Below are 24,375 nucleotides of genomic sequence, written 5' to 3'. Positions count from 1 at the left end.
GGGAAGTCTCCATCCCCAAGGTTGGTCCATGAGGTGTTCCTGGACATGGCACCATCCCCATCCTGGGAAGGGTCCGTACCTGCAGCCACGGTGACAAAAAGTAGGATCAAGTGGGTACCTATTGAAGGAAGGGTGGCATGAGGCTGTGCTGGGTCCCCCAGGGTCTGGGGGTCCTGAGGATGATGAAGGCATTTCCCACCCAAGAGCAGGGAGAACCAGGAGGGCTGATGGCCATATATCCAATCTATGCAATATAATATATGATAGATACCATCTATATTCTAATAAACCCATTGAACGCATAACCACAGTGCACAGCATCACCCTAGCACCACGCACCACCGGGGACCCATCCAGCTGGGTGCTGGGCAGAAGTAAAACACCCATCCATGGGGAGCAGCCCAAGGGAAGCAGGAGCAGACCGTGGTGTGACAGCCAGCCCTGTGATTTACACAGCCGAGGCGGCAGGACCAGACAGCGGAGCTGACTCCTAAAGTGCCACCAGGGCCAATAAACTGGGCCAATAAACGGACCCCAGAAAAGCAGGCGAGGGGAAGGGAGGTTGGGCTGGCTTGTTTGCACACTCGAGGAGCCCCCCGCGGAGTCGGAGAGAGCCAAAATCTGCCTTCAGCTACACCCCTTCCAAGCTGGAGAGCTCTGGGAAGCTGCTTCCCCGTCAGGAAGATCAGATTTGGCAGCGCTGGCTGGCTTCGGAGCCCGCACGCCTCCGACTTGAAGGGGAAGAGAGCGCAAGAAAAGCTTTCGACAAATGTTAAAATAACTCCGGCAGGGGTTTGCCTCCCTCGGCCGCGCTGGAGCGGGGATGATGTTTATGAGCTCAGAGCTGGGCTGCAGCGAGCGGCCCATCTCGCTCCGAGATGTGGGCTTGAACCCTGCGTGCGCGCAGCCCCGTCCAGATGTGCCTGCAGCGCCGGGCGGCAGAGCGCGGCTGGAACCGGGGAGGGGGGAATCGGAACCGTTCACCTCTCATTTCTGCTCATAGCCCGTTCCCCCCAGCCCTTCCTGGACACCGGCAACAAGCCCCCCTCTCTCCCACCCCTGTGCATGTATCTCTATATACAAATACCATTTTTAAAGAGGAAAACTCCCTTTTTTCCTCTGCCGGTGGCTGGTTTTCATTAGGGAGGTTTCTTTCTAACCCCAAGGGAAGCAGCCTATGAGTTTTTAACTGTGGTGCAGGACGTAATTATCTCATTAAGGCGAGAGAGCCAGGCTTTTCCCAGGAGAGGTGACCTTGCTCCGGGGTTGATGGGGACCGGTTAAAGCGGGGGGGGTTGGAGGTGGAGGGGGGCCGTGTGCCCCCTCTAACCTACGGGTCACCTCTCCCTCCAGCCCCATTTGGGAGTGGGTTTCCCCAGCTCCTCTCCCCCCATCCGTCCCCACGGAGCGCAGCCACTTACACTTGTTGATAGAAGCACTTAAAGCAGAACTTGGGGGGGGGGAATGATGTGGATGGGGTAAGGGGGGGGGCAAGCGGGTCTCCCTCCCTGTGTCCCCCCCCTTCCCCTTTCCGCGGCTTGGCTGCCGGCGGTGCTCGGCCCCTGGCAGGGGGGCAGGTCGCCGTGCCGGGGCGGGGGGGGCGAGGGGCCGCCCCGCTCTGCTCGGAGCAGGGGCGTTTGTTTGAACAGCTCCAGAGCAAAGAGCAGGGGAAGAAAGTTTGGGCTGGGAGCGTGGTTTTTTCCCCAGACGTCAGCACAAGGCGGAACAGGGGCTGGGGAGGGAGCCGGGCTCCCAGGGCAGCCGCGATTTATTTTTTTTCCCCATTTTTAAAAGAAAAAAATATATAATTATAATTTTTTTTCTTTTTTTTTCTTTTTTTTTATTTTTAGGGGGGGTGGGAGGGGAAGGGGGCCGGGAGCGGCCCGGCACCTCGGGGTGGGCTGCGGGCTGGGGGTGGGAGCCATGGACTCGGCGCCAGCCTTCGCCATGGACAAGCCGTTCGCCCCCAGCGCCGTGCGCGGCCCGGAGCCGCCCGAAAACGCTCAAAGCCGGAAAAACTTCAGCGTGAGCCACCTCCTCGACCTGGAGGAGGTAGCGGCCGGGATGAACGGGACCCCTCCGGCCGGTCCCCCCCCCGCCGGTGGCGGCAAGGCCATGCCGGAGCCGTCGGGAGGCAGCAGCGGCAGCGAGGCAGCGCCCCAGGACGGTGAGTGCATGGGCCCCCCCCAAACGGGTTGGGGCAGCTTTGGGGATGGGGTGTCCCCGCCGTCGCCCCGCGGATAAAAGGGGTCGGTTTCGCCCCGCGGCGGGGATGGGGGCACCGGAGGAGCGGGTGGGGAAGAGGGGTGACCCGTGTGCGGGTGCCGACACCGCGACGGCCGGGGCGGAGGAACCCCTCGTCAGGGGACGGGGACATCGCACTGGGACACAGGGACCCCGCACAGCGGAGTGGGACCCCGCACCGGCCGCTTCCCCGCTAGCGCCGGAGATGCTGGGTACGGGCCGGTCCCGGGCTGCCGGTGTGCCCCAGGGCTGCGCGGCCTGCGGGGTCCCCCCGTTCCCCGGGGGTCTCCGCCTCTGTTTCCAGGCCTGGGGAGTGAAGGCGGCCCGGTTGGGTCACGGGAACCGGGACATGCAGAGCCCGCTCCCGGCGGCCGCAGTAAGCGGCTCCCATCCGGTAGCACCGGCAGCAACCGGCAGACGGGGACAGAACTGGTGCTGGGAAAGGGGTCGGGGGTCGACCCGGGACCCGGCTTCGTGGCGCTCGGTCCTGGCAAGAGGCACGATTTTAACGGGAGAACCCTCCTGCCCGCATCCCTGCGCCAGCTCCGCATCCCTTCCTGCTCCGGTGCCCGGGGCTGCGGCGAGGAGGATTCGCCTCGTCCTTGCGGCAAAGCAGCGAATGGAGCAGGCGAGGGGAGGCAGAACGTGGGGTGGAGGTGCCCACCCCGAGGGCGCCCTTGGGTGACACCCCCAAAACCTGCCTCCCGGCTGGGTTTTGGTACCCCGAAGCTTGTTTTCTGCAGCCCTTTGAAGCACAGCCCGGCCAGGCTGCACAGTCCACAGGGGCATCAGTGCTGCCCAGACCTGCGGTGAGGGGCTCCCTCTGTCCCCTCCCGTGGCACACAGATCTAAAGCACCTTTCTTGCACCCACTGTCCAACCTCTGCACAACCACTTTCCTGCACCGAGAAACCCCCTGAGCCCCAACCTGCCTCTGCTTGGGATGCTGAGGGCTGAGTGAGGCTGGGTGTTGCGTTCAGGATGGTGTAGCTGGTATTTTGGGCGTTATTTTCCATCCTCCCTTCTCTTCTCATGAGTTCTGTTTGTACTTCTCATACTGCCTTTGGGACTGCGGGGAGGTTTCCACCCGCCGATGGGACCATACGGGGGACAGTCTGTTGTGTGGGATCAGTGCAGCTTTGGGAAACGCAGCCCAGCCCGACGCAACCAGCTCAGCTCACAAGGGTGATCTGCAAAACAACAGAGAAACTACCACCCTGCAGAGCTCCTACCGCACCCGAGAGGCTCAGTGGGTACCAGGGATGATAAATACCAGAGAGGAGAGGCAACGGGGATGTCTGATCCCCCCAAGCCCTTTTCTCACCCCAAAAGCCCATTCCACCTCTGGCAGAGGCCCTATGGGGTTTGTCCAGTTGATCCCAACACTGCTGGACCATGGGGGATATTTCCCATTGACACCTGTTTCGGCGAGGTTGCAGGGATGAAGACACCATCAGCATGTGGGATGCTCCAACAGCCTGTCCAGGAGTGGAAGCGTTTCCCCCTCTGATCCCACCTGGAAAGAGAAATACCGAGGGCTGAGAGCAGCAGGCAAGAAGAGAACAAGGAAACAAGAAAGCCCACGTGCAAACATTGACTTGTGAGACCCACTACCCACTGCCACAGGCTTAATTGGGGTGCAGTTTCCTAAATTGAAATGGGAAGACTCCAAATACCAGGCAAATGCCCTGTCTGTGAGTATCAGCCTTTTGCTACACATCTGCGATGCTTTCGGCATCAGCGTGATGACAGCAGAGGAACTTTTACTGGCAATGTTATCTTTTATTGGCATCCTAAAGTAAAACAGCCTCTCAGCGTTTTCTCTCATCTTCCTCTTCACCATTGTGGGCTTCTTCTGCCAGATGTGAGTTTGGAGCTCCGCAGGTCGGTTGTAGGGGGTTTATTACCAATGCAAACGGATCCTGGTACCCGAGTGTGTCTCTGCAGGATGTGGCTCTGCTGTTAGCAGGGTCATCGCACCGGTGGATTGGAGGAAGAGCAGCCCCGAAGCTGCCAGCACCCCCTGCAGCAGGCAGGGCTCACTGTGATCCAGGGGCAGAGCTGGCAGAGGGATGCTTTAGGCTGTGCCCAGCAGACTGCGACCTCCACAAACCGCTCTCTCCTTCCCCAGGCAGCCGCAGCAGGAGGAGGCTTCTGTTCCCAAGGCTGGCAGAGCCAGAGAAGCTTGGGGCAGGGGGTTATTCTTTGCAGAGGGGGATTCAACTCTCTCCTGCCCTCACTCACCATCCCTATCCCAGAACCCCGCTTTCTATCTCCATCTCCCCATCTCTCTTCACAAGGCTGGCACATCCCTTCCCACTGGCACTGAGGACCAGAGCTGTCCTCATCTTCTCCATCCAAGGGAGCTGCTTGGTCCCATCCCCAGCCTGGCCCTGAGAGCACCCAGCACATCCTGGTGTGAGGATACAAATACCCCTGCAACGCATTGCTCTCGTGAGACCCAGAAATTAAGAGACAGGAATCACACAAGTGAGGCCAGAGTGTGGAAATGCCAACAGGGTGGCAAAGGCTGGTCCCCATGCTCATCTTCATCCTGCCCTGCAGCGGTGCAGCAGCCTCCCATCGAAAACCTTCGGCACAACTTCTGAGGTCTTGAAAGCTTGTTCACCTCCTTTCATTAGACTAACAAATAATGTGTAACGCGAAACATCTGTTAACAACAGCCCTTAATGTTCTCAAGATGATAAAGCAGGAGGGTAATTTTAGCCAGCAGGCCTTGACTGATGGCTTTTCAAACAATGAACTTACTTTTGGTGCCGCCTGGGGATGGGAGAGGGAGCCGGGCGCTGGCTCCGGCAACAGCTTCGGGGCTGTAAAGTCAGAAAGAGCCACTTTTGTCACAGCTGGGCTCAGAGGAAGGGCTGCAGACCCTCCAAAGGGATCCTCCGGCATGGGGCAGGCAGGCATTGCCCATTCGGTGGGAGCAGGCAGTGGGATGGGGACGTGTGATGGCCCCTGGCATCCCATTTGCAGAGCTCTTCAAACTGAAAGGGCTCTTGGGGCCCTTTCCTCACCCCCAGGGCAGCCGGGACCCTCCGACCTGTGCTGAGGCTGAGCAGAGCAGTGATGAAGTGATAGGAGAGCTGCACCCAGCGGGCAGAGGGGATTAAGATGGTGTTACAGCAAATTGGTTTTAATTACATAAATGAGGGCAGTTGGAAAGGGAAAAGGGAGGGGCAGGGACCTGGTAACAGAGTGGGAAAGAGGAAGGGGCTTGCTTTTGGCGTCAAGCAGCGTCTGATTGCCCCAAACGGTCCTGAGCTGCTCCCAGGGCTCAGGCACTTTCCCCAAGGCAGGGGCATCCCAGTCAATGCCCCCATGGTGGCCCAGGGGCTGTGCTGGTCCTGGCTCACAGGACACAATTCATCTGCACCTCTCTGCCTTCCCAAATGCCACTCATCCCTGTCAAACAAGGGGCACAGCTCAGGGATGCCTTGGCCCCTTCGGCTGCATGGGCAGGAGGCAGCCCTGTAACACCACAACTGCTGAAACAGGGCTGGGACGTGCCCATAGGGATCTGCCTTCGCTGGGACATCCGTGCACGTACATGGCTTGGCTGCAATTAAACCCGATGTCATTAATCCGTGGCCAACCCCCTGTGCTTGCCTCAGGGTAATACAGACCCTTGGAGCCAGCAAGGCTGAGGCCCCCCTGCCCTGTAACTCCAGACCCATCAGACCCCTCTCTCCCATCTGCTTTCCACAGCCCCAAAAGTGCTGGAACCCCCCCAAGTCCTTTTGCTGGGAGGCTTTCCGTTGTTTTGGGGTGACATCTCAGGGAAGGACAGGGATGCTGGGACCCCAAATTTCCTCCCATGGTAGGGAAGAGTCTTTGAGAAGTGTCTGATGGACATGGGTGCAGCTGTCCAAGGAGAGGCTCTCACACTTTTGTCCCCCCAAAGAAGAGGACAGGAGGGGTCCCTGCTGCTCAGGGGGGCACCGTGTCCTGCTTGCCCTGGCTGGGGGATGAGGTTGGGATGCAGTTGAACACGACCCGCTGGTGCACAGCAAGGCTGGGGTGCAGGGCTTACAGCACCCATAGCCCCTTGCTGCATCCCCAGAACAGGAGTCCCTGTCCCTGTCACCCTCCCAGGCTGGCAGGGCCCTTGTTGGGGACAGTCCCTGTGTGGCAGAGCTGGGAGGTGGCATCTGAAGCAAGGGGGAAGCAAACCATGTCAGTCCTTGTAAGGCCAGCACAGCCAGCATGGGTGGCACCTGGATGAGAGCCACCTTGCACAGCCATGACACTCAGTGACCAGACATCACCTTCACTGCTCCCAGCACCTACCTGGAGACATCTCCTTGCCTGGAGGGCTTTGAGGGCTGCAGACCCCAAGACAAGGGGTTTATCTCCATAGAGGAACGGTGCCCACGGGGCTGCTGGAGCAGGATGGTCTCCAGGAGAGAGAACAGCACCGCTGGACCTTGTGTCCAAGACCAGCACTTGCCCAGTGCCTGACACTGGCAGGTCCCCAGCGCAGCATCCATCAGCAGGGATTGAGTAAGCGCCAATTAATCCGGGCGGGAGCGCTCCGCCCCGGCCCGCCTCCCACCCTCACATTTGTTTGCGCTTAGTGCGAGGCTGGCGACAGGCGAGGGATGGATGAGGAGCCTGACGTGTCCCGGCTCGCCCAGACGGTTTCCAGCCGCTCGCAGGGAGCGCAGTGTATCCCAGTGTATCCCAGTGTATCCCAGTGTATCCCAGTGTATCCCAGTGAGGATGAAACGGGGATATGGGGAAAGACCCCCCCACACACACCTCTCTGGGCTGCTGCAGGGACCAAGAGACAGCCCCAACCTGCAGCATGATCCCTGCAGCCAAGCTGCCCGCTTCCTTACTGGGGACACCCCCTCCTATGGCTCTGTGTCACTGTCACAGGACATTGGTCCCATGTCCCATGGATGAGGGGGAACTGATTCCGCAGGTCTCGCCCATCCAAAAACCATGATAGGGAGGACGTTTGGGAGTGATGCTTTTCCCATAGCACAGGCAGGACAAGAGGCTGGGTCAGGTCACAGCCCTGCCAAAAGCAGATGGAGCAGCACAAATCAGGTCAAAAGCTCAGGTCTCCTGAGGCTTCTGCCATGGGGCACCCCTTGGTACCACTGCTCTGTGCTTCCCTGTGCCTTCCAGCCAGAATCCCGCTCCTCCGCATGATGACACCCGCTCCCCATCTCATTTCTCCTGCAGTGACACCCGTGCAGCATCCCGCTCCTCCCCATGCACTAGGAGGATGTTCTGCCCCTGGGATTCAGCCGGGCTCTTACTGGTGGCATCTGGGCTCCGATTTGGGGGAGATTTGTCCCCATATGGGGTGAACATCCCCACTTGGGCTCCAGGCTCCCCCTACGGCAGCCTTGGGGGGGGGCTTTGGGTTGGAGCTGGAGCTTGTGCAGCCCCGGGAAGCAGCGCTGTTAGCGCAGAGCCCTCCCCAGGGGCGCAGGGAAACACATACCAGCACGTCCTGTGCAGCGTGCGCAGGGCTCTGCGGGGTCCCCACACGTGCTTGATCTGTGCTGGGAGCCTCTGCCAAGGGGTGAAGAGAATGAAAACCCCAAACCAGGGCCTGGGGAGATGGGACCCTGAGAGCCGGAGCAGCCTTGGCTGGGACAGGAGGGCAGGAAAACCGCTTTCCCCCCTCGCTTCCCGTTGCTGGGATTTTCCTCCCCTCAGCACACCCAGTGAGCTGGGGTTTGGCAGGCGTTGCTGCGGGGAATGCTCATTCCCACCCTTGTTTCCAACAGGGAAAGGTGCAGGAACATGGAGCAGAGTCGCAAGAGCCGCTGCTGAGCGTGGTCTGAAGGGGACAGCGCAGGGGTCCCACCTGCACTGGGGACACAGAGCTTTGCCCCACTCCCTTGTGAGCCCCAGCAGCACCCACTGATGTGTTCTAAGCCCCAACAGCCCCTCAAATACCCCATTGCCCAGCCCAATAGGGTGCCAGGGCATGGGGACACCTTGCTGTCCCCCCTGGGCTGTTATGTCTAGCTCGACCAGGAACAGCTCAGTGCAAGACTATTTCCCCTCTCCTTTTGGGCTGTTATTTCAGGGAACGGGGCTGATTCACAGGAAAAATATGAAATTTCGACTCCGTGCAGCCAAGATGGGGCCAATTTCAACGAATCAGCATTTTAAGAGAGCCTGGGCGTGTGTCTGGAGCTGGGAGGCTGATGAAATGATTTGGGGCTTTGAGGCTGTCTCATTAGAAACCCTCCTCTCTCCCAGGGAGCGGGATCACCTCTTCTCCCAGGGCTGATTTCCTCCGGCCCCAGGGAATTATCCCCCTCGAGCTGTAAAATCACAGAGCAGGAGGGATGAGGTTTGAAGCAGGATGGGACCTGGGTGCTTTGGGGATGGCAGAGGCTCGGGATCCCCAGGCTGGCACCAGGTACCCTCGCAGGATGGGATCCCTGAACCATGGAGCAGGCTCAGAGCATCCTTCCAGATGCTGGGCAGTGGGTTGCGGCTGGGACTAGGCAAGGATATAGACCAGGATTAATGCAGTTCTGTTCTTTATTCCTGGCTGGAAAAGGCAATGGGAAGAGGGTGAAAGCCTGATGGGCAGAGGCAGTTATCCCCTGCCTGGTCCCAGTGCCTGCACAGGACCAGTGATGCTCAGCTGGGTCAGGGAGGATGGGGAAAGCAAGCCCTCATTGGGTTGGGCTGATCTGGGGTTTTGAGGTGTTTTTCTCATGCAGAACTGGGCTGGTTTTCACTGGATGCCCCCGGATTTCTGGGAATTAAAAGAAAAATCCCACCCTCACCCTTGAGGCATTCCCAGCGTTCGTGTTCGCCCGAGGGACACACGTGCCTGTGGGGAATGTTTTCCAGCCTTCCCATGGCGTAATGAAATGGCTCCATCCATACTCAGCATCCCTCGCTGGATGCTGTGCTTCCCTTGGGAAAACCATCCGCAGCACTGGGATCTGCTGGGAACATCTCTGGGGGTATGGGAGGATCTGATTCCAGCCCCTTGCCCATGGGCATCCCGTGCTGCGTGCACATCCCCTAGCAGGGAGCTGTGGGGTAAATGGGAGACTGATGTTGGATGGGTTGGGGGGAAATCGTCCCAGCTTGGTGGGGACTGACACCTCTTTGGGGATATAAGGGGGACAGATGGAGCCCCCTTTGTCACCCCCATCCCCAGCAGCTCTGCTGGGACTGCCCCATCCAGGGTGCAAAGGGCAGCTTGGGGGGGTGGTGGTGGTGTTGATGGAGCAGGAGGTGTAATGAGGCCATAGAGCTGCTCCTTCACCCTGGGGCTGGAGGGAGAACAGTGCCTGGAAGCCAGGGCAGGGCTGGGGGGGCAGCTCAGGTCCCGGGGGGCAACTCAGGTCCCGGGGGGGATGTGGGGCAGGCAGGGAGGCTTCAGAGAGCAGCAGCGCCAGCCGGCGGCCCCCTCCCCTTCCCTCCTCATCCCCCTTTGGAGCGCATATAATAAAGCAGCTTTTCAGCTGCGGCTGCAGTGATAGATCAGGAAGAATTGTATGAGTCTATTAAAGTCTGTGTGTCTCTGAATGGAGACTGTGGCTAAGCCAGGCGCCAGGCTCGCGCATTGAACCAGATGTGGAGAGGCGCCATCCTTTCCAGCCACTGAATCCGAGAGGCTGCAGGCTTCACACGCAAGGAAACTGGAGTGCACATGGCAGGGGAGCCGGGGGAGCAGCGGGGAGCACATGGCAGCGCCGGTGGGAGTGGGGCAATGGGGAGGGGGCACAGCCCCTGGCCCTCCTCATAGCGATGGGAACTGAGCTGCGGGGAGCAGCCCCGGTACAGGGCTGAGATGCGGGGTTGGTGCAGCGGGACATGCGTGGGTGTGCGGGGCATGGGTGGGGAGGTTGGGATGCACCCCGAGTTGTACAGGGGGTTGTATTGTACCCCGGGTTGTGCAGGGGGACTGCGTTGTAGCACAGGTCATGTAGCATGTTGCTTGATGGGGATTGCTTTGCATCCCAAGGTGTAGAGGGCAATGCAAAGTGTATATGAGGGGGGGTTATATTGCACCCCAAGCTGTAGAGAGCATTGCAGAAGGACAGTGTGGCACTGTACCTGGAGTGATGTGGGGGAATTGTGCTATACCTCAGGTTGTGTTGCTCCCTGAGCCATGCAGGGCATTCAGGGTCTGGGGGCTGTTGTATTGCTGCTGGGCGGGTGTTTGGGGCAGCAGTAGCAGTGATGCTGCAGTGGTGATACAGGGGATCCCGCACGTATCAAAGACCCTGGTCCAGCAGCAGCAGAGTTAAGGAGGGTGCAGGGCAGGACAATGGGCTCTTATCTCCAAACCCACTGGTGCTGTGGGGCTCCTCCTGCCTCTCCTGATGTGGGTCCAGGAGAGGGAAGGGAAAGGAAAGGACAAAAAAGGAAGAAGGACTTAAGGATGCCATGGATGGCAGCTCCGGGTGGGGACCCCATATCCCCAGCTAAGGTGTGAAGCAGAGTCCATCCATGCAGTGCTATTGAGGGGGCACGGGTGATGTGGGGACGGCCACTGGCGCGGTGCTGCTCGGGGCTGTGCTGGGTTTGGGGCGGTGGCCACGCTCCTTCCTCACCGGTTTCACTTTCTCGGCCACATGGCTGTAATTTGGGGTTGTAAATACCTCAGGGGAGTTTCTAAATGAAAAAAAAATCACTGTTTTCATTTAAATTAAAAGACACCGAAACAGTTCTGTTACTATTAGAGGTTTATAAAACCTAAAACAATTGTCGGGACTAAACTACCAGGCACTGTCCACTTCATGAGCCCTTCGGATGCTCAGCACAACCCGTTACCCATCGGGGTTAAGTTTTAATGGGATTTGCATGGACGTGCCTGGGGGTCCCTGACCCACACCCTAGGATCTCAACCGCTGGTGCCAGCATGTCCCCAGCTTTGCTCCTGGCTGGGTTTTGGGGCCTTGGTTAGTTGGATGCTGGGATCAGTGTGGCAATATGGTGCTTGGGCTCCCTGGGGACCTGGAGGGGATGAAGGCTTGGGGTGATGAGGATGAGGGTCTCAGCTCTATTGGGCTTTGCAGACTGGGAACCAAGCAGCTGCGCCCACCCTGGCATCACCAAGGTGTGCCCTGGTGTCCTCCCCATGGCTGGAATGTGTCCCCAGCAACCTGCCTGACATCCAATCCCTAATGTCCCCCCATCCCTGCCATCCCCACCACCCGTGCCACTCACTCTCTGCTTTAACCTGGAAACAGTTAACCAGGCTGGGATTAACAGAAAAGGGGGAAAAAAAAAGATATGAGCCAATTATTAAAATGAATGTTTTACAATAAATTTGGCGAGAGGCCACCGACCTCAAATGAGAACCAGACCGGAGGACAGCGATGCTGCGCGCTGGCGAGGCTTTCCGGGACGTCTGTGCATGCAGGCGCCCACGAGGGTCCTGCCTGGAGCTGTGCTGGGATGGGGTCCTGGATGGGGGCTTGTGTCCATCCCATGTCCTGGCCAAACGTGGCCGTGTCCCCGGCCCAGGGATGCAGGCGGTGGCCATGGGATGTTCTCTCAGCAGGTGCTGGTACTCACTGATCAAATGGGTGCATCTTGGCCTGGGGGTGGAAATCACCCAACTGGCCTCAAAAAGAGAGAGGGCAGTTGGGTTGGTAGCAGGAGGGGACGCCATGGGGATTCCCACTGTTCCCCATGATCCCTGCCCATCCCGCTTGGCAATGACCCTGATGTAGTGGGGCCGGTGCTTTAACCTGGTGGGCTGGTGTTGGGTTTCAGTGCCTGATGCCAATGGGGCTGGTTTGCTGTGGGCTTTTGCTTATTCTGTTTCAAGAAACCACCTTTTTCTGTTGATCTGTGGGACAGAGGAGGGCTGGGATCACAGTGCCAGGGGTCCCTGAATAGAAGCCTCAGATTCCTGCTCTGCCTGATGAGTTCTATTGGTTAAACACCATGCAAAAGTCCCAGCGTGTTCCCACCATGGTGATGGTCTGAGGCACAAACCATCCCATCCCTTTCCCATCCTATGGTGAAACCCGCATTGCGTTAATGCTGAGGTTTTGGTGGAGCTTTGCAATCACAGGCGGGTGCTGCTCTCAGGGCCAGGGCTTGCACAAGTCTCATTAGTGTTAATTAATTACACATACCCTGTGTAAGCTGTAATGTCAGGCAGCCGTGTGCGAGCGATGTTGGCACCTCCGTGGCTGCATCATGGATGCATCAAGCAGCGCCTACAAGGTTTGCAGGATGGGGAGAGAAGCATTTGCCATGCTCAGCCCTGATGCAGGACAGTGGGGTCTGTTCCCTGGTATCATCCATCCTGGCACCATCCATTCCATCACTGTACTTGCTGTGTGGAGCCAGGACCGTCCCCTCTGCCTGTACCCCCTCGCTGTGGTACCCAGAGCTGACCCAAAATCCATCATTTGAGCAGTGGATCCCAGGCGCTGTGGAAACCCCTTCACACATCTGTTAACCATCACCAGCGCTGCCACTCTCCACACTCAGCTATTTTAATGCACGGCATAACCGGTGCTGGCAGAGCTGGGAGGCTGTGTCCTCACTGGGTACAACGGGAGCTTCATCCCTGGGGTGCTGCAGCGATGCGAGGCACAGGACAGCCCAAGCACCGGGCTCATTCCACCCCAGCCGGGTCTCCTGGCTGGAAGATGAAAGCAAACCCCCTGTGAATGCCTCCTTGCTGTGGAGGCTCCGGGCTGCCGGCGGCTGGGGCAGAGCCAGTGCCTTTTGTTGGTCTCCGGGCCTCCTCTATGGGGCTGGTGGATTCCAGGGAGAGCAGAATTGACATTCCTGCTCCCCCGCTGGTCCCTTCAAACCCACTGCGGTGCCTCTGCCCCAGGCTTGGCTGTGCTGCGAGGGCTTCAGCTCGCCTGGCATCCCAGCCCCACCGCCACCAGCATCCCTTTGGTCTGACGTGGCCTTTCTGAGCATCCCTGGGCTAGGCCGGGAGCTGCGGCACAACACACTCCACATCCTTATGTCTGTTCTCCATATCCATGTCTATCCTCCATATCCATGTCTATCCTCCATATCCTTATGTCTGTTCTCCATATCCATGTCTATCCTCCATATCCATGTCTATCCTCCGTATTCCGTATGTCTATCCTCCATATCCATGTCTATCCTCCACATCCTTATGTCTGTTCTCCATATCCATGTCTATCCTCCATATTCCATACGTCTATCCTTCATATTCTGTATGTCTATCCTCCACATCTATATGTCTGTCCTCCACATCTATATGTCTGTCCTCCACATCTATATGTCTATCCTCCATATCCATACATCTGTCCTCCATACCCGTGCCTATCCTGTCCCTCTTTGGCATTTGCAGGGGACACCCCACACTGGCACCATTGCGGATGAGTTTTTGGAGGTTCTGTGTGACCCCCAGCCCCATTTAAAAGGGGGACCCCAGAGGGCAGTGAACCCCCTTGAGCTGCCTGTTCAAGGGATGATGTCGGACTTTGGTCAGACCCCAACCACACAAAGCCAATTGGGGTGCCACCATCCCCAGCAGACTCCTGCATACAACTCACCATTCCTGGAAGGCTTTTCTCCTCTCCCTGCCATCCCTTTGGGGGGAAATCAGGGTATCCAGTGGCCACCAGCATCCCAGCGTGTGCCTCACTCGGCTCCTCTGCGTCTCCATCCCCGCAGAGACCTGACACAATGGAGGCGGCGGCAGTGGTGCTGGAGCCGGGACAGCCCATTGTGTCAGGCTGCGGTCGCAGCCTCCTTGGAGTGCATGGGATGCTCTTGGCAGTCCCTGAAAGCCCCTTCTGCAGGCTGGGGTCACCCGATGCACGGGCACGGCCTGGGAGGGATTTTTTCACTCACAGATCACCGAGCCCAAGGGATGTGCTCAGCACCCCGGGTCCTGGGCTGGATGCCCTGGGCCGCTGCCACCCGTCAGCGGGTGCAGCCAGGCAGTCTGAGCCTTGCGGCCCTGCACAATGGCTCCAGCCCCGGCTCCTGGGGTGCACAGGAGCCGGGAAGCTGGGAAAGCACAGCAAGAGGCTCCGCTGAGCCCCGCACCGGGTGCCAGCACCGTTGTGCAGCATTACAGGCTGTTTGAGGAGCAGTTTGTTTCAGGCGATGCTCATGAAGCCAGGCACAGGTCTGGGTCCCACCGCAGGGTCAGGACTGGGGACGGGATGCTGGTGAGCCCAGCAGCAGGGTCTGTCCATGTCCCGTTCTCCAAAGGTCTATCCACAGGGAGGCAGTTCCCACCCAGATAAAAGGTGGGTGATGGCACCATCTCCCCCCAGCCCCCTGGGAGGGCAGAGGGGAAATTCTTGTTGCTCATCCTTCTCCCACTGGAGCATCATGGCCAAAGATGTTCCCCAGCCCCTTCCAGGGGCCTGACAGCATCCCACCAACCCTGCCTCCTCCTTCAGGGAATGTGGCTGCAATTAATTCATTGAACGCTTCCGCTGACGCAGGGGCTGGACGTGCCAAAACACTGTTCCCAGGGCCTGGCCTCAGCACTGTGCTGGGCTGAGCACGAGCCTCCAGGCAGGGCAGGAGCCTCCAGCCTGGTGGGAAGGGCTAGGAAATGTTTGGGGAGTGATGTCAAAACCCTGGGGCTTTACCTATGGCTGCAGCCCCTTTGGTTTCACCAGTTTGCAACCCACAGAGCATCCTCTCTAAATCACAGCGCATAACTCAGCCAGCCTGGTCCTTGCCTGGCTTCTCCAGCATCTTGTTCCCTTATCCTCATTCCCTTCTTCCTTCATCCCCTCTCTTCCTCCTCTCCTCACTGTGACATCCTGATCTTGTTCCTTTTGTGTGCTTGGGTTTTGCAGCTTATAAATCACTGCTGCCCTTGCTGGAGAGCCAGCTCTGAATCCACTCAGTTCTCACCAGTGAATTTGGTGGCTGCTGCTGGGCTGGGACCACTCTGAGAGAAGCAGCATCCCATGACATAGAGCTCCTCCTCCCCAGTTTCCTTCTGGTGCCAAAACCCAGTGAAACATCATGTTCCCACACATTTGCTGCACTAAAGATAGGGATGAGGTGAAAAAAAACGCTTCAGTGCCACCATTTGGTTGCATACACGGTTCGGATACATCCTGCTGGGATGCAGGGATGCTGCTGGCTCAGCCAGCAATCCAGAACCTGCCAGGCTTTCAGTTGGATGTGCTGTGATGGGTGCTCAGACATCACACACCATCCCCAGCACCGCTGATGTGCAGCAATTGCAGCTTCTGGAGATGCAAAGGGAAAAGCCTCCTGGGTTCAGGGATGCAGGGTGTGCACAGAGCATCCCAAGGCTCATAGCACCTTCGGGCAGTATCCTGATGGACATCGGGCATCCATATGGCTGTGGTGCTGGGTGGCTTGTGCGGCTGCAGCTCTATAACCATAAACCAGGCTGCTGCTGCCTGTCAGTGAGCGCAGGCTAAAGCCCTCCCGGGACAGCTTTGGCCTGTGTCTTGGTGCAGGCTTTTGCTGCTGCTTTTTAACAGAGACACTTTTCCCCCAGCAGAACTGGCAGCCTGTAAAAACGTGTCAGCGTTTCGGTTTTCTCACAATTAATGAGGTGAAACATCCTCGGAAACACTGCGCTCCGATGGATGTTTCCCCAGTAGCTCAGGCTTGCCCCTCTCGTACATTTTTCATGCAAGCCACTTGAGCTGAGAAAGTTTCCTTCGGACTCAGCACATTTGGACCCCCCCCAGAGCCTCCGGCATTCCCGGGGTCTTTGCAAGGCTGGAACGGGAGCTGGAAGCAGCAGTGGGTTGGGAAGGGGAGGTCAGACCCTGCTCCCATAGAATATCCCCATTCCTCAGGGATACCCTGTCTCCTGTGCCCACAGGTTGTTCCCAGATGGGTTTGGACCCTACAGCATCATGCTGAGCAAAGCCAGCACTGACACCCAGTGTGCCCAAACGTTTGGTGGCCCCAAACGGCTTCTCCCCTGGGTAGTGGGGTGAAATCACCCAGAAAACAGAGCTACACCAATATAGTTTTGGCCCTGAGCTGCAGCGCTGTGTTGGTCCCATGCAGCCAGGCTGGGTGCAGGAAAGGCACTGCAGTTGGGTGTCCCAGCACACATGGAGCACTGCTTCCCAGCTGCTTCTCAGCCCCCACCCCAGGCTTCCCAAGATGATCTGATGGGATTAAGGACCTGTAGTACTGCAGGCAGCTCCCACCATCACTTCTGCATCAAACCCTGTGCTGCCTGCACCCATGAGCCCCCAGGTCCCCTTTGGCCTGCAGAGCATCCCTCCTCACTGCAGACCCCCCCCCACCCAGGGCTCCCAGGCTGTCCCCAACCACATCCCAAAGCAGGGCAGTGCTGCTGGGAAGGGGTTTCAGCTGCACTCGGCTTCCCATGCACCCCCATATCACCCCTCCTCTTTGGGTGTCTCTACTGAAGGTTATGGGATAAAAGGAGCCGGAGCGGGCAGATATCACAGAGGGGCAATTCCCAAACCTGAGCGCTTTGCTCTGGCTCTGCTCTCCACGATCCGAAGGGAAACGCTTCCTCCCTGTTGCATGATTTAGAGGAACAAGTTAAACAATTGCACATGAAGCTCTGGAGGACGTCACCGCCGGAGCTCTCCTCGCTTCCCCCGAGTACGCGCAGGGATGAAGGGAGTCCACATGTTTACCGAGAGAGAGCATGGGAGAAATGAAAGACATTGTTTTTCCAAAGGGTTTCTTGGCTGTAAAAGGCCTCCACCACCCTGCGGCTTCCCTGATGAAGGCCCAGTTAATTTGTTAAATCCACATCAAGTGCCCGGAGAACCCGTTGTTTGTTTTTGCTCATTTAGCCGCCCGAGATCAAATTGGGGTTTTATTTGTTAAGGATAAACCTTAATTAATAAAAGCTATTTATTTGGTTAGAGCCGGCCGCAGCCTGAGGGTCAGATACGCCACGATCATTATTTCAAGTAAAACAAACCCAAAACGTCTCTCAACGGTTTGAAAAACGTAGGAACTTAGAGGGCTGAATTTATTTGTCTTAGGAAGAATTTACAGCTAATTCCCTCCAGGCTATTTCAACCCTTAAATTATACCCAAGAAGTAAAAAAACGGGGGGAGTAGGGAAAAAAAATGCCATTCCAAGTGGAGAAGGGAAGTAAATGGCACAGATTTGATCATTTGGCTGGGGGGGAGTCTGTGTGTGTGTGAAAACTTTAAAGCTTAAAAAGGTCTTTGGCAAACTGCTCACAAGTAAATGGAACGTGTGAAATAATTTAATGGCACAAACCGGGTTGGGGCTCCGGGGTCTGCGGCGCAATGGAAAATGAAACACGTTGGAGGAGATGGAGGCTGGGTTTTTCTGCAGGACAGGGTTGAACTGGCTGGCATGGCCCTTGAGAAAGGGGGGTGCTTGTACCCCAAAGCTAAGTGGCGGTGCCAGAGACAGCAAAACTTGTCCCAGGATGCTGCGTTTGCAGCATCATTCAAGGGAGAGATAGGCTTGTAATGGGACAAAGTGGCCATCCTGCATCACAGTGATGGTGCTGGGAGAACACAATGCCCTGGGATGAGCATTTTGCAAAGGAACCCCACAAACTACATGTCCCGAGGGGAGCGATAGGTTGGTGATGGAGCCCGCCACCAGAAGCCATCCCAAGGGATGAGCCGCGCTGCCGGAGCATCCCTGGGAACGCTGCGGCTGGGGTTTAAGCGGTGGTTGGGTCTGGTTCCCAGCTGCACGGAGGCCGTTTATCGCTCACTAATGGAGGTCGTAAGTCAAAGCTGAAGCCTCGGTGGAAATGTAGTGAAAATTACCTCTTTACAGCACTCGGTGGCTGCTGCGTGGGGCCCCCCTTGGCAAGCCCAGCACCCCGGCGAGCCACCTATGGAAAACTAATGGAAGCACACAGGGAAAAGGCAAGAGTGGGACTGGCCAGTGCTCGGCTGAACCAGCACGGCACTGACCCAGCATTGCCTTCAGGAATGGGGCAGGACCCAGTTCCCATGGCAGGGCAGCTCACCGTCATGGCCCAAGCTTGCCAGAGCCTTCTCCCACATGGGGAAGGTTTTAGGGTGACTCCCAGCACCCCGTGGCATCCATAGGACTGGCACAGCCCTCAGGCAGGCAGCACTGAGGTTGGGTATTGCAGAGGGAAGGCTGTAGGTTACCCAGGCGGCACTGAGCACCCCAAAACTCATCCACAAAGGACTCGTGTCTTTTCTAACATGCTGGGGCAAATTAAGGCCCGAATTAATGAAGCACACGGGGCTCATCTGCTCTGCACAAAGCCCTTCCTCCCCTGTGTCATCGTTGGTTATTTGGTAACATTATCCCCCTGTTTTCCCTCTTCTCCTGCTTTTTTTTCCCCCCTTTAGCGGAAATTGTAATCAGTGGAAGATAAATACAGCGAAGGCAAAGGTGGCTGTGGGGTGGCTCAGGAGTCCCCTCTGACCCTGGGGTTGGACAATCAAACTGATGCCTTCAGCCATGCCCAAAATGAGCCCCCAAATTACAACTGACAAAGGCAAGGGCTTGGCTTTCTCTGTAACTCCCCCCCCCCAAGTGCTGTTTTGGGGTAAAAGACAGACATTGGGAAGCTGGTTTTAACTTTGTGCAGCTACAAACTCTCATCCCTGGAAGCCCATCGGGGTGGGAACCAGTTTCTGATTCCTCCATCAAGGTGTCAGTGCATCCGGTTCAATCCAATTCCCATGGATGCGTGGCAGTGGGTCTGAGGGGATCCAACCCATCCCCTTCCCTGCTCCTTCTCTGATTCCACAGCTTAGCGATGCTCATTTTTGGAAGGCTGATTTGGGGTTATTAAAGCATCTCCGATAGAAGCAATCCAGCCCGACTTTGTACTCTATAAACCTGTCAGACACACGCCGCCAGCAATTAGGGCGGCATTTATCTGGTCCCACAGGCCTGCGATGCCTGAGCTAATGGGGAAAAGATGTTGATCCATTACCAAGGCTCATCCCTGAGCAGAGCAAAGGACCCGGGCAGGCACCTCAGGCATGGAGCTGCCTCCCTGCAGTATGGAAATGAGGTGGAAAATAGGGGAGAAAATGAACACAGCAGAGAATTGAGCTCGAAAGCAAAAGTTTCTGCGGGGCAGACTGGGGAGCTGTGAGCTGAAACCAAGTTCATTGTGCTTTATGGGAGGTGTGTGTTGGTGGGGAAGGGGTTTTGGCCACCAGCATCCTCCTAGAAGCTCCCTAGGGCATCTCGCAGGGTTTTGTGGTGCGGAAGAAGGTCCCTTCATTAAAACCAGTAATAGGGGTGAACAAAGCACCCCAACCCAGGTACAGCTCAGGGTCTGCGGCTCTCCAGCCACCCCAGAACTGCCAATACCCACACACAGCCTGGTCCAACTTTGGTCTGAAATCTTCATCCCAGCAGCCTACCAGCTCCATATGGGAATCGTGCAACAGTGCCCAGCTCCTGGGGCCATTTAGCTCTTTACTCCATAGGTTTGGAGAGATGGAAGCCAGCCAGAAATGGGGCCAGATCCTATGGAGCTTGGTTGAGAATTAAGAAACCTTTCCTCTTCCTCCTTGCTGGCAGCCAAATTCGAGTAGGTGGGAGCTGCCATCACTTATGGAAGAGTCCTACAGCCAGATTTTAAATTGGGGTTGAAACCAAAGGGACTTATAAATGTTATTTATACATTTATTAGGGTTCTGTTGAAATCACTGCCAGTTCAATGCGGGGGCAATGCCGTGGGTGACGGCACTTTTTGAACCAAGCCCCTGCCTATAATTGCCCCAGAAGTCCTACAGGGTGGCCATAAACACACCAGGAAACATCTCTCACCCTGTTACATCCTGTAGCTCCTTCCCAGCTTGACACTTCCCATTTTGGTCCTAGGCTCCTGGAAAACTCAGGGACAACCATGACTGAGCTTCATGTATTTTAATCCAGCGGCTCGTTAGCTTGCTGAAGGAAAACAGGACCAAAAAAGGAGTTTAACTAAAAGGGGCAACTGGAAAGCAGAGACTGGCAGAACATTTGAAGCTGCACGAACAAGGGCTGGAGGGAATCTAGAGAATTTCATTTGTGAGCCTTTAAACACGAGCAGCAGCAAAGGGCATCCTGTGGTTTCCTGGCAGGGAAAGGGTCTCAAACCCACAGGTATTTTGGGCACAGCACCATCCATCATGTCTTTGCCCAGCCCAAGAAGGACATGTCCCAAATACAAGAGCACGGGCTGTTTCCAGCCCAAGGGATGGTCAACCAAGTCCAGATGCTCCTAGAACATAACAAAAGACCCACAGAAACGCTGATGGCTGCCACAAAGCTCTGGGAGGCAGACAGAGCTCCTTTTCCTCCCCTTCCGGACAGATGGGGAATAGGACAGCTGGTGGTACCCAGGTCCCACCTCCGCATCCCTGCATCTCCTTCCATCCTAATGCTTCATCCCTTAACAGGTCAGGGGTGGAGGCACCCTGTGCTCCCCAGGCCCTGGCACTGGTTCTCACTATAGCAAAGTGCCAGAGAAGCCATCTGCTCTTTCCAGGAGGCCACTGCCAGCAATGGAAATAAATGTAACTCTTCCTCTTCTGTTGCATCCCCTGGTGCTGCTTCCATTTGGCACCAGGATGCTGGTGGTGGCATCAGCCAGCAGCACTGTTTTCAGAGGACAACCTGCTAGCAGACGTTGCGGTTCCTCTGATCCTCATGGCCCATCTCAGGATAGGACAGCCCTTGCAAGTGGTATATTCAGACACAAAGGGACCTTAGGAGCTCGATGGAGAACTTGTTGGTGAAGGTTTCGTGTCTTGAATTATTCAGAATTAAGGTCCAAGAGGGTTTTCTGGCCTTAAAGATCTTGGATTCAGTTCCCTCCTGCTCATCATTTTGGTGATATCTTACAATCATAGAATAGTTTGGGTTGGAAAGGAACTTAAGATCATCCAGTTCCAACCCCCTGCCATGGGCAGGAACACCTCACACTAAACCATCTCACCCAAGGCTTCGTCCAACCTGGTCTTTAACATTGCCAGGGATGGAGCATTCACAACCTCCCTGGGCAACCCATTCCAGTGCCTCACCACCCTAACAGGAAAGAATTTCCTCCTTATATCCAATCTAAATTTCCCTGTTTAAGTTTGAACCCATTACCCCTTGTCCTATCACTGCAGTCCCTAATGAAGAGTCCCTCCCTAGCATCCCTATAGGCCCCCTTCAGATACTGGAAGGCTGCTATGAGGTCTCCACGCAGTTTCTCTTCTCCAGGCTGAACAGCCCCAACTTTCTCAGCCTATCTTCATATGGGAGGTGTTCCAGTTCCCTGATCATCCTCGTGGCCTCCTCTGGACTTGTTCAAACAGTTCCATGTCCTTTTTATGTTGAGGACACCAGAACTGCACACAATAAAGCAGGAGAGTTAACAAAATCTGCTGGAAGGGATATTACTTCCTTAGAATAATATGAAAATGTTGCTCATCTACTTAATAAGTACCAAGATGGCTTATTAGCAAGTATTTATTTCTCGAGCATATTCAGGGAGCAGTAACTCCTGCCATCACAGCCTCTGCAATGATACAGAGCAGAAAACCCCAACATAACCCTGCTATGAATCAGAATGTCATAAAATTATTAACATTTCAAACAATTCCCAAATACTTTCCCAGCAGTAGGTACATATTGGATCCAGATGCTTTATTAGCAGAAAGAATAATTAAGTAGTACCTCCATAAGGAAGAGCAGCAGCGAGACGTGTTCCCTGCGCAGCCTTTGCCGGCAGCTGATTTGCTATCTCAGAAAGAGACTTCATAAACTTGCCTCAACCTGATGATATTAGTGACAAAGAGGAGATTAATCGCAGCCTGGCTGAAAGCCCAAGATCAATACTGAGAAACCAAACTACATCCTCAGCTTCATGTTTCCATGAGCCAGCAAAGCCAGAAATAAACACTGTGGAGGCTGAGCTCTGCGAGGCGCAGTGGTGTTCCTGCCTAGCTCTGAAGACCAGGGCTGGGTGAACAGATGCTTGGCTGCAGTCCTGTGTCACCTTGGGGATAAGGCACAGCCAGGGCTGTGCTGGAGGTAGGAGCCAAGACCCACATCTCAGAGATGTTCCGGTGATGAATTTCAATCCCTGTCCATGAAAGCTTGCCCTAAACCCTTACAAGAGCCAAGCTTAAGACACCCTGTGGATGTTCTCATTATGGGAGGGGTTGTGAGATGCAGTCCCAGCTGCTTGGGTCAAGTGGTACCCCCAGAATCCACTGAAACTGGAAGTCAAAATCAGGTCCAGGTGATCTTAGCCAGGTATAAAACCACCCCAGGTCTTTGCAAACGCTGGGTTTAACCCCAAGCTCCAGCAGGTCCTGAAACAGGATTTGGCTCTCAGGGTTGGTAGGCTGCTCCCTGCAGGGAGCACAGCTGGTACAGAGCAGGGCAGTGCAGACCCCCAAGTCTCCATGGGTCTGGCTCTCATGTGTCCTCTCCTGTGCTTTCCCCACAGGCGAGAGCCTGAGCCCGAGCCATGGGGCAGCCAAGAGGAAGAAGAAGCAGAGGAGGAACCGCACCACCTTCAACAGCAGCCAGCTGCAGGCTCTGGAGAGGGTCTTTGAGAGGACGCACTACCCCGATGCCTTCGTGCGGGAGGAGCTGGCGAGAAGGGTCAACCTCAGTGAGGCCAGAGTCCAGGTGAGCACAGACCTCATTTCATTCCACACATGACCACGAGCAATAAGACCAATGCCTGGGACATCCCTGCTTTGACTGTGTCTCCTCTGACCACCTTCCCCCTCCATGCAGGTCTGGTTTCAGAACCGAAGGGCCAAGTTCCGCCGTAACGAGAGGGCGATGCTGGCCAACAGATCGGCATCGCTCCTCAAATCCTACAGCCAAGAAGCAGCCATCGAGCAGCCCATGGCACCACGGCCCACTGCACTGACCCCAGAGTATCTGTCCTGGACCAGCTCCTCGCCATACAGGTAGGTGCAGGCACTGAAGGGTCTGGGGAGGAGATGGCCATGGGACAGGCTGCCTAGGGACCACCCCACCACCATGGGAGCACAGCTCTGTGCTGCCACTGAGGATGCAGGAGTTTTACAAGACTAAAAGGAACTCATCTGGTTTTGCTTTGGGAACCCGTTTCAGCCTCATCCGAGCATCCCCTGCCCAATGTAAGCAGGCTTCCCTGCCTCCATGCATTTTGAGGCTGGAGTGGGGGCCCTGGTCCTCGCAAGGGATTCAACTTGGCCTCATGGTGACCCTTCCCATATCCTGGCACGGGTGGTGGTAAGGGTCCCTTCTGGTTCCCAGCTCTCCACATCCAGGCATCCCATCTGAAAGCTCAAGGCAGGGCCTCCCAGTGCATAGTTTGAGGGGTTCCCACATGCATCCAGCCACATAAAAATGCTGCAGCCTTGACTGCTCTTGTGGGAGATGTCTAAGAGGGAACAGCCACTCTGGCCTGGGAAGCCGGCAGGACCAGGAGGGCATGCAGACTCCTCATGGCCATGCCTTATTCCTCCCCTGCTCCCTCTCCGCAGCACTGTGCCCTCCTACAGCTCCAGCGGGACCCCGACACCCACCCAAGGGGTGAACATGGCCAACAGCATCGCCAGCCTGCGCCTCAAAGCCAAAGAGTTCAGCCTCCATCAGAACCAGGTGCCGACCGTGAACTGACCAGGGCAAAGCCCACCCAGTGGCCTCATCCAGGATACAGCGTGGAGCTCCTGTGCCGGTCCAGGACGAACCCAACCCACATGCCACTCGTCCAACGTCTCAGCACCTCTTCTCTCCTCTTCTCTTCCCTTTTGAAGGTAGAGTCAGTCCCAGGCCGAAGTGGCACATAATTATAGCCACATATGGAGCAAACTTGGTTAGAAACTTGCTTTCCGCACACCCTTATAATAAAGGCTATATATACACACACATACCCCCCACGCGCTCTTCGAGGACAAACAGACTTGCCAAGGGAACAAGAATTTGCTTCCAAACATGGAAGGATCTTGGACTATTGGATTTGACCAATTTGGGTATCTTGCCCAGAGAGCCAAAGAGTTATTGGGTCTTGTCCTCCCGCAGGGACAGTGTGCAGTGGTGGGAGGATCATGAACCCCCCTTTCCGCCAGGCTGCGACTCGTGATGCTCAACCACACACGCCGAAGCTGACCCGTGCCTTTGCCTCTTTGTGCTTGGGAGAGACTTTGGGAAGCCAACAGCTCGTCCCTGCCTCAGCCAGCCCTTTGCATCGTG

The 24,375-nt window shown here is 56.3% G+C and overlaps 1 protein-coding gene and 1 long non-coding RNA gene across 3 annotated transcripts; one reads left to right on the top strand and one right to left on the bottom strand.

Annotated features, from left to right (window-relative positions):
- Positions 1-1,858: 1,858 nt before the first annotated feature.
- Positions 1,859-24,375, top strand: PRRX2 (paired related homeobox 2). The gene is made up of 4 exons (XM_061352788.1): positions 1,859-2,167; positions 22,631-22,815; positions 22,927-23,105; positions 23,667-24,375. Exons 1-4 carry the CDS (start codon positions 1,924-1,926, stop codon positions 23,800-23,802), a joined length of 744 nt encoding a protein of 247 aa, XP_061208772.1. The 5' UTR covers positions 1,859-1,923; the 3' UTR covers positions 23,803-24,375.
- Positions 4,637-6,734, bottom strand: LOC133211931 (uncharacterized). Of its 2 annotated transcripts, none has more exons than XR_009725325.1 (3): positions 5,279-5,380; positions 5,013-5,074; positions 4,637-4,886 (listed from the first exon to the last, which is right to left on the bottom strand). It is a non-coding gene; the product is annotated as an uncharacterized LOC133211931 (long non-coding RNA). The 2 variants fall into 2 exon arrangements; XR_009725324.1 differs by lacking the exon at positions 5,279-5,380 and adding an exon at positions 6,552-6,734 and having other exon boundaries at positions 4,639-4,886.

The sequence above is a fragment of the Neopsephotus bourkii genome, unplaced genomic scaffold, assembly GCF_033783945.1.
Source record: "Neopsephotus bourkii isolate Nb327-2 ecotype Australia unplaced genomic scaffold, CSIRO-AGI_Nbou_v1 NB_659, whole genome shotgun sequence".
Lineage (NCBI taxonomy): Eukaryota > Metazoa > Chordata > Aves > Psittaciformes > Psittacidae > Neopsephotus > Neopsephotus bourkii.
This window is presented reverse-complemented; position numbering and strand designations above follow the sequence as displayed.

Bases quoted from the DNA above. Each gene is read 5' to 3' on its own strand.
- PRRX2 (XM_061352788.1), top strand. From the start codon at position 1,924: ATGGACTCGGCGCCAGCCTTCGCCATGGACAAGCCGTTCGCCCCCAGC. The intron at 2,168-22,630 runs GTGAGTGCATGG...CTTTCCCCACAG, and splicing joins CGAGGCAGCGCCCCAGGACG to GCGAGAGCCTGAGCCCGAGC. The intron at 22,816-22,926 runs GTGAGCACAGAC...CCCTCCATGCAG, and splicing joins TCAGTGAGGCCAGAGTCCAG to GTCTGGTTTCAGAACCGAAG.